At 49.2% G+C, this 15,384-nt stretch overlaps 1 protein-coding gene across 6 annotated transcripts in view; it reads left to right on the top strand.

Annotated features, from left to right (window-relative positions):
* Positions 1 to 15,384, top strand: part of LOC139262290 (pikachurin) — a 251,668-nt gene that overhangs the window by 208,557 nt on the left and 27,727 nt on the right. For 5 of the 6 annotated variants that reach the window (XM_070877461.1, XM_070877453.1, XM_070877446.1 and 2 more), the window contains 3 exons: positions 3,099 to 3,224; positions 9,623 to 9,866; positions 12,032 to 12,143. In XM_070877461.1, coding sequence (XP_070733562.1) covers positions 3,099 to 3,224; positions 9,623 to 9,866; positions 12,032 to 12,143 — 482 coding nt within the window. Of the gene's footprint in view, positions 1 to 3,098; positions 3,225 to 9,622; positions 9,867 to 12,031; positions 12,144 to 15,384 lie in introns of those variants that run through there. The other variant, XM_070877478.1, reaches the window with a different exon arrangement.

The raw sequence follows: 15,384 nt of genomic DNA, 5'->3' as shown, positions 1-15,384 counted from the left end.
TCCCGCGGTTATGTTTGCGCCAGGGTGTTCCTCGAGGTGGAGCACGCGGTGTCCACCGGTACGCTCGCGGCCTTCTGCGAGAGGAGGGCGCCGGAGGGACTGGAGTGCATCATCACCCCCGGCAACCAAATTTTAATTTGGTGTTTTTTATCTAAAGTTTAATTTATTTATTGTGCCTGTTTTAGTGCACCCACTTTTTAAACCAGGGGGCATTTGTATAATTTGTGTTTTTAGTGCCCTCAAAAAAAATCAAGGGGGCACTTCTTTGAAAGTGTTTGGTGTGTCCTCCCCCCTCCCCCCTCCCCCCTTTAATCAGGAGACACTTGATTTGATTGTTCACAACAAAATAGTTGTGGAGCTGTTGACTGGGCCTGGCCAAGGGGGCCATTAACCGATCCAGGCAGCGGGCAGTCGAGGGGTCGTTCAGCCCAACAGCCTGCCTCTCTTCCGCAGTTACATCCGAGCCAGGGTGTCCCTGGAAACATAGAAACATAAAAACATAGAAAATAGGTGCAGGAGTAGGCCATTCGGCCCTTCTAGCCTGCACCGCCATTCAATGAATTCATGGCTGAACAGTTGGAGCTGGAGCACGTGGTGTCCACTGGTACGCTCTTGGCCTTCTGCCGGAGAGAGTGGATCATCACCCCCGGCAACCAAATTTTAACTTGTCTTGTAATGTCCAAAAGGTTAATTTGTTAATTTGTTGGTTCTCGTGCCCTTTAATAAGCAGGCACTTGATTTAAAGTTTTACAAAAATAGTTGTAGAGCTGTGGAGTTGTGAGTGGCTTAGCCAGTCACGTGATGTTCACAGGACTCAATAAAACCCCAGCCAGTTGGGTTCAGGGGATCCACGATGAGTCAGGTGGTTGTGAGCCTGGTGGATGAAATGGTATTGTCTAGTGTGAGTGTTAAACCTTTACTCATAAACCAACTCGTTCTTATTAGCAACATGTTGCTACGGATACTTAAGCAAAGAACCATGAAGCAAATACATTACACCCTCAGCCTCAACAGCTTTTTGGGGGACAGAGTTCCAGATTTCCCATGTGTGAAGAAGCGCTTCCTGACATCACCCCTGAATGGCCTGGCTCTCATTTTAAGGTTACACCCCCTTGTTCCCCACTTTCCCGCCAGATAGAGTTTCTCTCTATCTCCCCTATCAACTCTTGTAATCATCTTAAACATCTCAATTAGTTCAACCCTTGGACTCAGATATATATCGGTCGTTCCTTCATCGTCGCTGGGTCAAAATTCAGGAACTCCCTCCCTAACAGCACTGTGGGAGCACCTTCACCACACGGACTGCAGCGGTTCAAGAAGGGGGCTCACCACCACCTTCTCAAGGGCAGTTAGGGATGGGCAATAAATGCTGGTCTTGCCACATCCCGAGAATGAATATGAAAAAAACATTCTGCACGTATCAACAGCCCCCCCTCCCCCCACCCCGCCAATCGCATGATCCAATTGCTCATCCTTCATTGGTGAATGGGTGTTAGGGGGCTCTTGGTCCACAGGGATCATCACAGCCCAGTCCACTGCTCAGATCTGCCGCTTACGGGAACCTTTGGATCGTGGAGCTGTTCCTGCAGGAAATAGGGCTGGTCTTTAAACATACTGCCTCAAATTACAGCCGTGGCTCAGTGGGCAGCACTCTCGCCTCTGAGTCAGAAGGTTGTGGGTTCAAGACCCATTCCAGAGACTAAAGCACAAAAATCCAGGCTGATACTCCTAGTGCAGTGCTGAGGGAGCACTGCACTGTCAGAGGTGCCGTCTTTCAGATGAGATGTTAAATCGAGGCCCCGCCTGCTCTCTCACGGCCACTATTTTGAAGAAGAGCAGGGGAGTTATCCCCGGTGTCCTGAGGCCAACATAAAAAAACAGTCGGGAATCATCCAAACGAGTTGTAAAGAGTCTGCTCGCTTTCCGATTGGCTGGGAAAACGGGTCGCCGCGAGGGTGGACGTACCAGGCGACCAATGGCGGGGCAGTTGGAGTGGGGAAGTCATGTGATCACAGCTCCACGAATGAGTCCGACCACAGTCCGGAGTGATTAATGACAAGGTCTTCTGCTCCCAAACATCGCAGGCACACCCACTGATTAGAGTATAAAGTCTTATTTATTTTAGCACCTTTTATGACTACTGGATGTCCCAAAGTGCTTTACAGCCAATGAAGTACTTTTGGAGTGTAGTCGCTGTTGTAATGTGGGAGATGTAGCAACCAACTGCGCACAGCAAGCTCCCACAGACAGCAATGTGAGAATGAGCAGATGATCTGTTTTAGTGATGTTGATTGAGGGATAAATATTGGCCAGCACTCCAGGGATAACTCCCGTACTGGTCTTCAAAATAGTGCCATGGGATCTTTTATGTCCACCTGAGAGAGCAGACGGTGCCTCGGTTTAACATCTCATCCGAAAGATGGCAACTCTGGCAATGTGGCACTCCCTGGAGTGTCAGACTAGATTCTTGTGCTCAAGTCCCTGGAGTGGGACTTGAACCCACAACCTTCTGACTGAGAGGCGAGAGTGCTACCCACTGAGCCACAGCTGACACTTTTACCAGCCGAGAACAACTATAATTACAATTGCAGAACATGAGATAACAGAGGGTGTTGCCAAAGCGAATGACAGTCCCACTTTCTGTAGGTTGCCCGAGAAAACTGGATCAAATTGCACATTCCAGATACCTATTGGGTGTGTCTTGTTCTCCAAGGGGACCAATCAGAGATCTGGTCTAACCCACTTGTGTTGCAAATAAACACAGCCATCACAGTCGGTAATCCTACTTTCATGGCTTTATTTTGTTCTTATTGCATCAGTTCCCCACATGAACCATCACTTCTGGTTTTTCCAGAAGTTTCTCTGCCCTCCCCCCTCCCCACACTTTGTCACGTCCCTCATCCTGGCACCGTCCGGGTCCTTCCTGGTCATGGCCGTCTAATCGTTTCCTCGTAGAGTTGCCCAGTACTTGCCTGCTCTTGTAGTAACTCCCCTGAAGTGACTGCCTCTCACTCCGACGAAGTAACCCTTGCCATTCTTTCACCTTCCCTCCTCCTCCCCTCTTCCCTCCCCTCCCCCCGATTGGGATTTGTTTTTAGGGGAGTGCAGCACCGGATTGTGCAACGACGTCTCCTGTGCCAACGGCGGTTCCTGTGTCTCAAACAGAGCCGATTCCTACCTGTGTCTGTGTCCCCCGGGCTTCCGAGGCAAGCACTGTGAGGAAGGTAGGTGTCTTCGACTCGCTGTCTCTCGCTCTCTCTCTCTCTCTCTCTCTCTGTGCTGGAAATCCTAAGCTAATGCTCATTCCGAGGCTGGTTAGCATTGCTGTGTCGGTATGTGTTTGTGAGTGTGTGTGTGTGTGTGTGTGTCTGTTTGTGTGTTTGTGAGTGTGTGAGTGTGTGTCTGTGTGTGTGTGTCTGTTTGTGTGTTTGTGAGTGTGTGAGTGTGTGTCTGTGTGTGTGTGTATGTTTGTGTTTGTGTGTGTCTGTGTGTGTGTCTGCGTGTGTGTGTGTGTCTGTTTGTGTGTGTCTGTTTGTGTGTTTGTGAGTGTATGTGTGTGTCTGTGGGTGTGTGAGTGTGTGTGAGCGCGTGTGTGTGAGCGTGTGTGTCTGTGTCTGTGTTAATGACAGGTCTGAAATCTCCTGGTGACTCTTCCCTCTAATTAAGCACATTTAGTTCATAGAATCACAGACTGCTACACAAGAACACAAGAAATAGGAGCAGGAGTAGGCCATTTGATTGCTTGAGCCTGCTCCGCCATTTAATAAGATCATGGCTGATCTAATCATGGACTTAGTTCCACTTCCCTGCCCACTCCCCATAACCCTTTATTCCCTTATCGCTCAAAAATCTTATCTCTCTCCACCTTAAATATATTCAATGTCCCAGCTTCCACAGCTCTCTGGGGCAGCGAATTCTACAGATTTACAACCCTCTGAGAGAAGAAATTCCTCCTCATCTCAGTGTTAAATGGGCAGCCCTTTATTCTGAGACTATTTCCCCAAGTTTTAGTTCTCCCATGAGTGGAAATATCCTCTCTGCATCAATCTTGTCGAGCCCTCTCATTATCTTATATGTTTCGAAAAGACCACCTCTCATTCTTCTGAACTCCAATGAGTATAGGCCCAACCTACTCGACCTATCTTCATAAGCTAACCCCCTCATCTCCGGAATCAACCAAGTGAATCTTCCCTGAACAGCCTCCAATGTAAGTATATCCTTTCTTAAATACGGAGACCAAAACTGTACGCAGTACTCCAGGTGTGGCCTCACCAATACCCTGTACAGTTGTAGCAGGACTTCTCTGCTTTTATACTCTATCCCCCTTGCAATAAAGGCCAACATTCCATTTGCCTTCCTGATCACTTGCTGTACCTGCATACTAACTTTTTGAGTTTCATGCACAAGGACCCCCAGGTCCCTCTGTACTGAAGCACTTTGCAATTTTTCTCCATTTCAATTATAATCTGCTTTTCTATTTTTTCTTCCAAAGTGAATAATCTCACATTTCCCTACATTATACTCTATCTGCCAAAATTTTGCCCACTCACTTAGCCTGTCTTTGCAGATTTTTTGTGTTCTCACAATTTGCTTTCCCACCCATCTTTGTATCATCAGCAAACTTGGCTACATTACACTCAGTCCCTTCATCTAAGTCATTAATATAGATTGTAAATAGTTGGGGTCCCAGCACCGATCCCTGCGGCACCCCACTAGTTTTTGTTTGCCAACCGGAAAATGACCCGTTCATCCCGACTCTCTGTTTTCTGTTAGTTAGCCAATCCTCTATCCATGCTAATATATTACCCCCAACCCTGTGAACTTTTATCTTGTGCAGTAACCTTTTATGTGTCACCTTATCGATGCCTTCTGGAAGTCCAAATACACCACATCCACTGTTTCCCCTTTATCCAGCCTGTTTGTTAGATGCTCAAAGAACTCCAGCAAATTTGTCCTACATGACTTCCCTTTCATAAAACCATGCCGACTCTGCTTGATTGAATTATGCTTTTCCAAATATCCTGCTACAGCTTCCTTAATAATGGACTCCAGCATTTTCTGAATAATAGATGTTAGGCTAACTGGTCTATAGTTTCCTGCTTTCTGTCTGTCTCCTTTTTCAAATAGGGGCATTACATTTGCAGTTTTCCAATCTGCTGGGACCTCCCCAGAATGCAGCACACAAGGAGATCATTCGACCCATCATGCCTGTGCCAGCTCTTTGAAAAAGCGATCCAATTAGTCCCATTCCCTGCTCTTTCTCCGTAGCCCTGAAATCCTTTTCAAGTATTTATCAATTTCCTCTATAAAGTTACGATTGAATCTGTTTCCACCGCCCTTTCAGATTTTACCCATAAAAATTCTCCTCATCTCCCCTCTGGTACTTTCGCCAATTATCTTAAATCTGCGTCCTCTGATTACTGACCCTGCTGTCACTGCAAACAATTGCTGCTCATTTACTCTGTCAAAAACGCTCAAGATTCTGAACCCCTCTATTAAATCTCCTCTGCTCGAAGGAGAACAATCCCAGCTTCTCCCCGTGACAGAAGTCCCTCAACCATGGTATCATCCCATAAATCTCCTCTGCACTATGTGCCCTGCCGGTGAAATCCCTGGAATTAATGAAGCAGCAATTGAGAGGGGGACTTTTGGGAGATAAAGGTAGCAAGATGGGCCGAATGGCCTGCATCAGGTATGACTATCGCCTGACCTCTGAGCGAGTAGTTCTCACTCACGTACTGTGTGTAACTTCTGTGTTGCAAAACTAAGCGGATCTGAAATTGCCCCCTCTTTAAGGTCCATTACGGCAGTCCCGGCCGAAACCCTCCCTGCTGGCCCAAGGCGGTGACACTAAAGGGGGTACAGAGTTCGCAGCGGCCCCACCCTTTAACTGAAGGGGCGGGACATTGTTAGGCTCAGCGCGGTGCTGATGACACCGCCCGCCTTCCGCCCCGCTCCTAACGCACTTCCATCTCTCGGCCGCCCCGGACACCGCCCGGACAAATTAAAACAGTGAAAGTGGCCAATTTCCCTCTGTTCTCCGCCCCATGTGTTCGAGCGACGAGTAATTATTTAATTCGAGTTATCCACCCCGTTTGAGACAGACGGCAATTTTGGCCCCTTGTCGTGTGCTGGCTCTATGAAAGAGCTGTCCAATTCATCGAATCCAAGGGGGGGAAATTGCCCAGCGCCCCGTTGTCAGGCCATGAAAGTCCCGCCTCACTCACAGAATTAGGGGTTACCGCGTTTCCCCCCCCCCCCCAAGAGGAAGTGGAGCGCAGAATAACGTGCTGTGTGGGCCCGGGGAGGCGGGGGGGAGGGCACAGGGAGAGGGGCATAGGGAGAGGGGGCAGAGGGAGAGGGGGCAGAGGGAGAGGGGGCAGAGGGAGAGGGGCATAGGGAGAGGGGGCACAGGGAGAGGGGCATAGGGAGAGGGGGACACAGAGAGAGGGGACACAGAGAGAGGGGCATAGGGAGAGGGGGACACAGGGAGAGGGGCATAGGGAGAGGGGGGCAGGGAGAGGGGGCACAGGGAGAGGGGCACAGAGAGGGGGGCAAAGAGCTACGGAGCGCAACACTGCCGTGTCGAAGGGGCTCTCCGCTTCATTAAAGGGGAGGGCCAAGCTGCAGACTCTGGGGGGGGCCCTCCCTGGACCATAGAATGGTTACAGCACAGAAGGAGGCCATTCGGCCCGTCGAACCCGTGCCGGCTCTCTGCAACAGCACCTCAGCCAGTCCCGCTCCCCTGCCCTTTCCCCGTAGCCCTGCAATTTTTTTCCTTCAGGTACTTATCCAACTCCCTTTTGAAAGCAGCGATTGAGTCTGCCTCCACCACCCTTTCAGACAGGGCATTCCAGATCCTAACCACTCGCTGCGTAGAACAGTTTTTCATCGTGTCGCCTTTGGTTCTTCTGCCAATCACCTTAAATCTGTGTCCTCTGGTTCTCGACCCTTCCGCCAATGGGAACAATTTCTCTCGATCTACTCTGTCCAGATCCCTCATGATTTTGAACACCTCGATCAAATCTCCTCTCAACCTTCTCTGCTCCAAGGAGAACAACCCAGCTTCTCCAGTCTATCCACGTGACTGAAGTCCTTCATCCCTGGAACCATTCCCGTAAATCTTTTCTGCACCCTCTCTAAGGCCTTCACATCCTTCCTAAAGTGCCGTGCCCAGAATTGGACACAATATTCCAGTTGAGGCCAAGCCAGTGTTTTATACAGGTTCATCATAACCTCCTTGCTGTGCCTCTATTTATGAAGCTCAGTATCACACAAGCATTTTTAACCACTTTCTCAACCTGCCCTGTCATCTTCAATGATTTGTGCACATATACCCCCAGGTCTCTCTGTTCATGCAGCCCCTTTAGGATTGTACCCTTTAGTTTATATTTTGCCTCTCCTCGATCTTCCTACCAAAATGCATCACTTTGCACTTTTCTGCGTTAAATTTCATCTGCCATGTGTCCGCCCATTCCACCAGCCTGTCTATGTCTTCCTGAAGTCTATCCCCATCCTTCTCACTGTTCACTATACTGTGTCATCTGCAGATTTTGAAATTGTGCCCTGTACACCTACATCCAAGTCATTAATATATATGTATTTATCCAATTCCCTTTGAAAGCTACGATTGAATCTGCTCCCACCGCCCTTTCAGGCAGCGCGGTCCAGATCACAACAACTCGCTGCGTAAAAATAAACATTCTGCTCATCTCCCTCCCTGGCTGTTTTGCCAATCATTACAAATCTGTGTCCTCATAAGAAATAGGAGCCGGAATAGGCCATTCGGCCCCTCGATCCTGCTCTGCCACTCAGTGAGGTCATGGCTGAGCTTCAACCTCAATTCCACTTTCCTGCCCGATCTCCAGATCCTGATTCCCCAAGACTCCAAAAATCTATCAATCTCGGTCTTGAATATATTCAGAGACCCAGCTTCCATAGCCCTCTGTGCCAGAGAGTTCCAAAGATTCACAGCCCTCTGGGCCAGAGAGTTCCAAAGATTCACAGCCCTCTGGGCCAGAGAGTTCCAAAGATTCACAGCCCTCTGGGCCAGAGAGTTCCAAAGATTCACAGCCCTCTGGGCCAGAGAGTTCCAAAGATTCACAGCCCTCTGGGCCAGAGAGTTCCAAAGATTCACAGCCCTCTGGGCCAGAGAGTTCCAAAGATTCACAGCCCTCTGGGCCAGAGAGTTCCAAAGATTCACAACCCTCTGGGCCAGAGAGTTCCAAAGATTCACAGCCCTCTGGGCCAGAGAGTTCCAAAGATTCACAACCCTCTGAGTGAAGAAATTCCTCCTCATCTCGGGCCTAAATGGCCAACCCCTCTGGTTACCGACCGTCTAACCAGTCGATTAGAAACATAGAAACATAGAAATTAGGAGCAGTAGTAGGCCATTTGGCCCTTCGAGTCTGCACCGCCATTCAATATGATCATGGCTGATCTTCTATCTCAACACCATATTCCCGCTTTCTCCCCATAGCCCTTGATGTCTTTTGTGTCTAGAAATCTATCTATCTCCCTCTTAAATATATTCAGTGACTTGGCCTCCACAGCCTTCTGTGGTAGAGAATTCCACAGGTTCACCATGCTCTGAGTGAAAACATTTCTCCTCATCTCGGTCCTAAATTTCCTACCCTGTATCCTGAGACTGTGACCCCTTGTTCTAGACTTCCCAGCCAGGGGAAACATCTTCCCCGCATCCAGTCTATCCAACCCCGTCAGAATTTTATACGTTTCAATGAGATCCCCTCTCATTCTTCTAAACTCTAGTGAATACAGGTCTAGTCAAAACAATCTCTCCTCATACCACAGTCCTGCCATCCCAGGAATCAGTGTGGTGAACCTTCGCTGCACTTCCTCTATGGCAAGTATAGCCTTTCTTGGGTAAGGAGACCAAAACTGCACACAATACTCCAGGTGCGGTCTCACCAAGGCCCTGTATAACTATAGTAAGACATCCTTGCTCCTGTACTCAAATCTTCTTGCAATGAAGGCCAACATACTATTGCTATTGAGGGACTGCAGCGAAGGTTCACCAGACTGGTTCCCAGGATGGCAGGACTGACATATGAAGAAAGACTGGATTAACTAGGCTAATATTCATTGGAATTTAGAAGAATGAGAGGGGATTTCATAGAAACATAAAATTCAGATGGGATTGGACAGGTTATATGCAGTAAGAATCTTCCCGATGTTGGGGAAGTCCAGAACCAGGGGTCATAGTCTAAGGATAAGGGGTAAGCCATTTAGGATGGAGATGAAGAGAAACTTCTTCACTCAGAGAGTGGTTAACCTATGGAATTCTCTACCACAGAAAGTTGTTGAGACCAGTTCGTTAGATATATTCAAAAGGGAATTAGATGTGGCCCTTACGGCTAAAGGGATCAAGGGGTATGGAGAGAAAGCAGGAATGGGGTACTGAGGTTGCATGATCAGCCATGTTTCTATGTTTCTATACCATTTGCCTTCCTAACTGCTTGCTGCACCTGCATGTTTGCTGTCAATGACTGGTGTACAAGGATTCTTTTGGTGTTCCCTTGACGAACAAAGCCAGCTCCAGCACCGTGGCCCCTTTTATAACCCAACCCCTCCTCTTTGTATCTCCAACGACTGTCCTGTCTAGCTTTCACTCTGGTGGTGCCGCAGTTCAACGCCTCGCTGATGTCCTACGCGGGCCTGGCCTGGCCCATGGAGCCCCAGCACTACCTCTCCTTCATGGAGTTCCACATCACCCTGCGGCCTGACACGGGCGATGGGGCCGTCCTCTACAGCTACGACACGTCCAGCAAGGACTTCATCTCCCTCAACTTGGTGGGCCGCTACGTGGAATTCCGCTTCGACTGCGGCTCGGGGACCGCCGCCATCAGGTCAGAGTTCACCCGCAAAAACAGCAGCGGGCCATCTCCCCCCCGCCCCCTCATCGTAAGAGAAAGGGTTAATCACATGGTTAATGTCAGTGTCAGCTGTGGCTCGGTAGGTATCACTCTTGCCGCAAAGTCAGAAGGTCGTGGGTTCAAGTCTCACTCCAGAGACTTGGGCACATAATCTAGGCTGACACTCCCAGTGCGGTACTGAGGGAGTGCTGCAGTGTCGGAGGGGCAGTACTGAGGGAGTGCTGCAGTGTCGGAGGGGCAGTACTGAGGGAGTGCTGCAGTGTCGGAGGGGCAGCACTGAGGGAGCGCTGCACTGTCAGAAGGACAGTTCTGAGGGAGTGCTGCACTGTCGGAGGGGCAGTACTGAGGGAGTGCTGCAGTGTCGGAGGGGCAGTACTGAGGGAGTGCTGCAGTGTCGGAGGGGCAGTACTGAGGGAGTGCTGCACTGTCGGAGGGGCAGTACTGAGGGAGTGCTGCAGTGTCGGAGGGGCAGTACTGAGGGAGCGCTGCACTGTCAGAGGGACAGTTCTGAGGGAGTGCTGCACTGTCGGATGGTAAGTACTGAGAGACCGCTGCACTGTCAGAGGGGCAGTACTGAGGTAGTGCTGCATTGTCGGAGGGGCAGTACTGAGGGAGCGCCGCACTGTCGGAGGGGCAGTACTGAGGTAGTGCTGCATTGTCGGAGGGGCAGTACTGAGGGATTACTGCATTGTCGGAGGAGCAGTACTGAGGTAGTGCTGCATTGTCGGAGGGGCAGTACTGAGGGAGCGCCGCACTGTCGGAGGGGCAGTACTGAGGGAGCGCCGCACTGTCGGAGGGGCAGTACTGAGGTAGTGCTGCATTGTCGGAGGGGCAGTACTGAGGTAGTGCTGCATTGTCGGAGGGGCAGTACTGAGGGAGCACCGCACTGTCGGAGGGGCAGTACTGAGGTAGTGCTGCATTGTCGGAGGGGCAGTACTGAGGGAGCGCCGCACTGTCGGAGGGGCAGTGCTGAGGGAGCGCTGCACAGTCGGAGGGGCAGTGCTGAGGGAGCGCTGCACTGTCGGAGGGTCAGTACTGAGGGAGCGCTGCAGTGTCGGAGGGGCTGTACTGAGGAAGCGCTGCACTGCCAGAGGTGCCGTCTCTCGGATGAGACGTTAAACTGAGGCCCCGTCTGCCCTCTCAGGAGGGTGTAAAAGATCCTGTGGCACTATTTCGAAGAAGAGCAGGGGAGTTCTCCCAGGTATCCTGGCTATTAGTTATCCCTCAAACACCTAAAGCTGATAATCTGATCATGATCAGGTTGCTGTTTGTGGGAGCTTGCTGTGCGCAAATTGGCTGCCGTGTTTCCTACATTACAACAGTGACTACACTTCAGAAAGTACTTCATTGACTGTAAAGCGCTTTGGGACAACCTGAGGTCTGAAAGGCGCTATAGAAATGCAAGTCTTTCTTTAAAATAGACCAACTCCCTTTATGAGAAAAAGGTTAATCAGATTGTCCTGAAGTTGCTAAATACTGGGATTTATTTCTCTTAGGAACAGGAAGAGGTCATTCAGCCCCTCGTGCCTGCTCCATCATTCAATCAGATCTTAACACCATTGACCCGACTTGGTTCTGTAACCCTTAATACCCTTACCGAGCAAAATCTACCAATCTCAGTTTTGAAATCTTCAGTTGGCCCTCAGTCTCGACAGCTTTTTGGGGGGAGAGAGTTCCAGATTTCCAGGATCCTTTGTGAAGAAGTGCTTTCTGACATCACCCTTGAACGGCCTAGCTCTAATTTTAAGGTTATGCCCTTTTATATTCTCTGTTGAGTAAGGAAATATAAGGCAATTTAGATCCAGAGACCCCTGAACTGCTGAATTAAGACTGCAATTCAAACAATGGTTAGTTTAGATAATGTGACCTACCTTCACACATCGCTCAATCCCACCGATCCACCTCCTCATATCCTCAATCCCACCTCCCCACCACATCCCTCAATCCCAGTTTTCCATATCCTCAATCCCACCATATCTCTCAATCCCACCATACCCTCAATCCCACCTACCAGGCTGTGTCTCCGAGCCTTACACTGCAGTACATGTGTGAGAATGATTGTGTGTTGACCCTTGACCCTCACCTTCTCCCAACGCAGTTGTTGACTGGCTGACTGTGTTGCCTCTTTCCCCCTGCAGGAGCCGGGAGCCCATTGCCCTGCACGAGTGGCATGAGGTGAAGGTCTCTCGGACCGCCAAGAACGGCATCCTGCAGGTAGATGATCAGCGGCCCGTGGAGGGGATGGCGGAGGTGAGTTCCAGCACCGGGGGGGGGGTGATTCCGAAATAATCTCCGCTTCCATCAGCCCTCCCCCGGAGCCCCACGTTGAGGAGTCCGATGTGGCAGTGTAAGGATTTGCTGACTAAAAATGTCTGGGGCAGGTTTAATAAACGATATCAGACATCGCACTAGCAACATCTAATGGCAGTGCAGGGTTACTATACCGAGCTTCCATATCTGGTTGGGATGACTTGGAATAGTCCATTGGATGTTTTGCGGGGGTGGGGGGGTAGTGCTCGGCCGGTACTTTGTGCCCTTTTGGGGCAGAAGAGGGCAGTCACCTCCTTTGGACTCGATGGTCATCCAGGTGTTTATCCTCATGGATGTGGGTCCGTTTTATAGAGGAGCCCTGAGTGCAGGACCATGGCTCACAGTGCAGGACATCACCGCACTTTTTTGAGGATGTAACTAGTAGAGTGGACAAGGGACAACCAGTGGCTGTGGTGTATTTGGACTTTCAAAAGGCTTTTGACAAGGTCCCAAACAAGAGATTGGTGTGCAAAATTAAAGCACATGGTATTGGGGGTAATGTATTGACGTGGATAGAGAACTGGTTGGCAGACAGGAAGCAGAGAGTCGGAATAAACGGGTCCTTTTCAGAATGGCAGGCAGTGACCAGTGGAGTGCCGCAGGGCTCAGTGCTGGGACCCCAGCTCTTTACAATACACATTAACGATTTAGATGAAGGAATTGAATGTAATATCTCCAAGTTTGCAGAGGACACTAAGCTGGGTGGCAGTGTGAGCTGTGAGGAGGATGCTAAGAGGCTGCAGGGTGACTTGGACAGGTTAGGCGAGTGGGCAAATGCATGGCAGATACAGTATAATGTGGATAAATGTGAGGTTATCCACTTTGGTGGAAAAAACAGGAAGGCAGACTGTTATCTGAATGGTGACAGATTAGGAAAAGGGGAGATGCAATGGTGCAACCTGGGTGTCATGGTACATCAGTCATTGAAAGTGGGCATTCAGGTACAGCAGGCAGTGAAGAAGGCAAATGGCATGTTGGCCTTCATAACGAGAGGATTTGAGTATAGGAACAGGGAGGTCTTACTGCAGTTATACAGGGCCTTGGAGAGGCCACACCTGGAGTATTGTGTACAGTTTTGGTCTCCAATCTGAGGAAGGACATTCTTGCTATTGAGGGAGTGCAGCGAAGGTTCATCAGACTGATTCCCGGGATGGCAGGACTGACATATGAAGAAAGACTAGATCGACTAGGCTTATATTCACTGGAATTTAGAAGAATGAGAGGGGATCTCATAGAAACATAAAATTCTGATGGGATTGGAGAGGTTAGATGCAGGAAGAATGTTCCCGATGTTGGGGAAGTCCAGAACCAGGGGTCACAGTCTAAGGATAAGGGGTATACCATTTAGGACCGAGATGAGAAACCTCTTCACTCAGAGCATTGTGAACCTGTGGAATTCTCTACCACAGAAAGTTGTTGAGGCCAGTTCATTAGATATATTCAGAAGGGAGTCAGATTTGGCCCTTATGGCTAAAGGGATCAAGGGGTATGGAGAAAAAGCAGGAATGGGGTACTGAAGTTGCACGATCAGCCATGATCATATTGAATGGCGGTGCAGGCTCGAAGGGCCGAATGACCTACTCCTGCACCTACTTTCTATGTTTCTATGTTTCTATGAGCTGGGAGAGAGTAAGGGGCAAGGTCCGATAAATCAGCCAGTTACGGTGCGATGACAAGCTTGGGTCTGTCTATGTATGTTATACGGACTTCCAGAAGGCATTTGATAAAGACCCTCCTAAGAGACTGTTAACTAATGTAAAAGCCCTCGGAATTGAGGGCAAATTATTGACCTGGTTAGGAAATTGGCTGAGCGGCAGGAGGCAGACAATAGGGATAATGGGTAGGTACTCAAATTGGCAAGCTGTATCCAGTGGTGTCCCGCAGGGATCTTTGACGGGGCCTCAACTATTCACAGTATTTATTAACAACATGATGATGGGATAGAAAGTCATATATATCCAAGTTTGCCGATGATACAGAGGTAGGTGGCCGTGTAGAGGTACAACGTCTCAAATCCGGCCGTCTGAAAATCGCAATTGTCCGAAAACCGGACATTTTTGGGAAAATCCCATTTGATATTCAGTGAAATAAAATCCGGAATTATTGTCCAAAAACCGGCGGGCCGGACTAGTTGCCGGCTTCGCCGCTAGGTTTTAAATGGCGCGTGATTGGTCCGAGCCTTGCTGAATGACCCTCAACCTGGCCCGACCCCACCTGACCCACGCCACCATTAGTACTTTGTCTGTCTCGGTAGCACACATACGCTTTTTGGGCGCTCTGGTGAGTTCTTGTCTGAAATCCTGAAAAGTCCGAAAACTGGCACAGGTCTGGGTCCCGAAGTTACCGGATTTGAGACATTTTACCTGTAGAAGCATAAAACTGCAAAGGGATAGCAATCGATTAAGTGAACGACCAAAACTGTGGCAAATGGATTTCAATGTCGGCAAATATGAGGTCATCCACTTTGGACCAAAAAAAGGATCGAACAGGGTACTTTCTAAATGGTGAAAATCTATAAACAGTGGAGGTCCAAAGAGACTTGGGGGGGGGGTTCAGGTACATTGATCAGAAAAATATCATGAACAAGGTCAGACAATAATCAAAAAGGCTAATGGAATGCTGGCCATTATATCGAGAGGACTAGATTACAAGGGGGTAGAAGTTATGCTGCAACTATACAAAGCCCGGGTTAGACCACACCTGGAGCACTGTGAGCACTTTCTGGCACCACACCTGAGGAATGATATATTGGCCTTGGAGGGAGTGCAACGTAGGTTTACCAGAATAAAACCAGGACTTCAAGAGTTAAGTTACGAGGAGAGATTACACAAATTAGGGTTGTATTCCCTGGAATTTAGAAGGTTAAGGGGTGATTCATCAAAGTTTTCAGGATATTAAGGGGAACAGATAGGGTAGTTAGAGAGAAACGATTTCCGCTGGTTGGAGATTCTAGGACTAGGGGGCAGAGTCTAAGTATTAAAGCCAGACCTTTCAAGAGTGAAATTAGGAAACACTTCTACACACAAAGAATGGTAGAAGTTTGGAACACTCTTCTGCAAACGGCAATTGATGCTAGATCCATTGATAATTTTAAATCGGAGATTGATAGATTTTTGTTAACCAAAGGTATTAAGGGACATGGGCCAAAGGCAGGTATATGGAGATAGGTCGCAGATCAGCC

The sequence above is a fragment of the Pristiophorus japonicus genome, chromosome 1, assembly GCF_044704955.1.
Source record: "Pristiophorus japonicus isolate sPriJap1 chromosome 1, sPriJap1.hap1, whole genome shotgun sequence".
NCBI classification, from domain to species: domain Eukaryota; kingdom Metazoa; phylum Chordata; class Chondrichthyes; family Pristiophoridae; genus Pristiophorus; species Pristiophorus japonicus.
The sequence above is the reverse complement of the archived record's forward strand: the minus strand, read 5'-3'. Positions and strand labels throughout refer to the sequence as shown.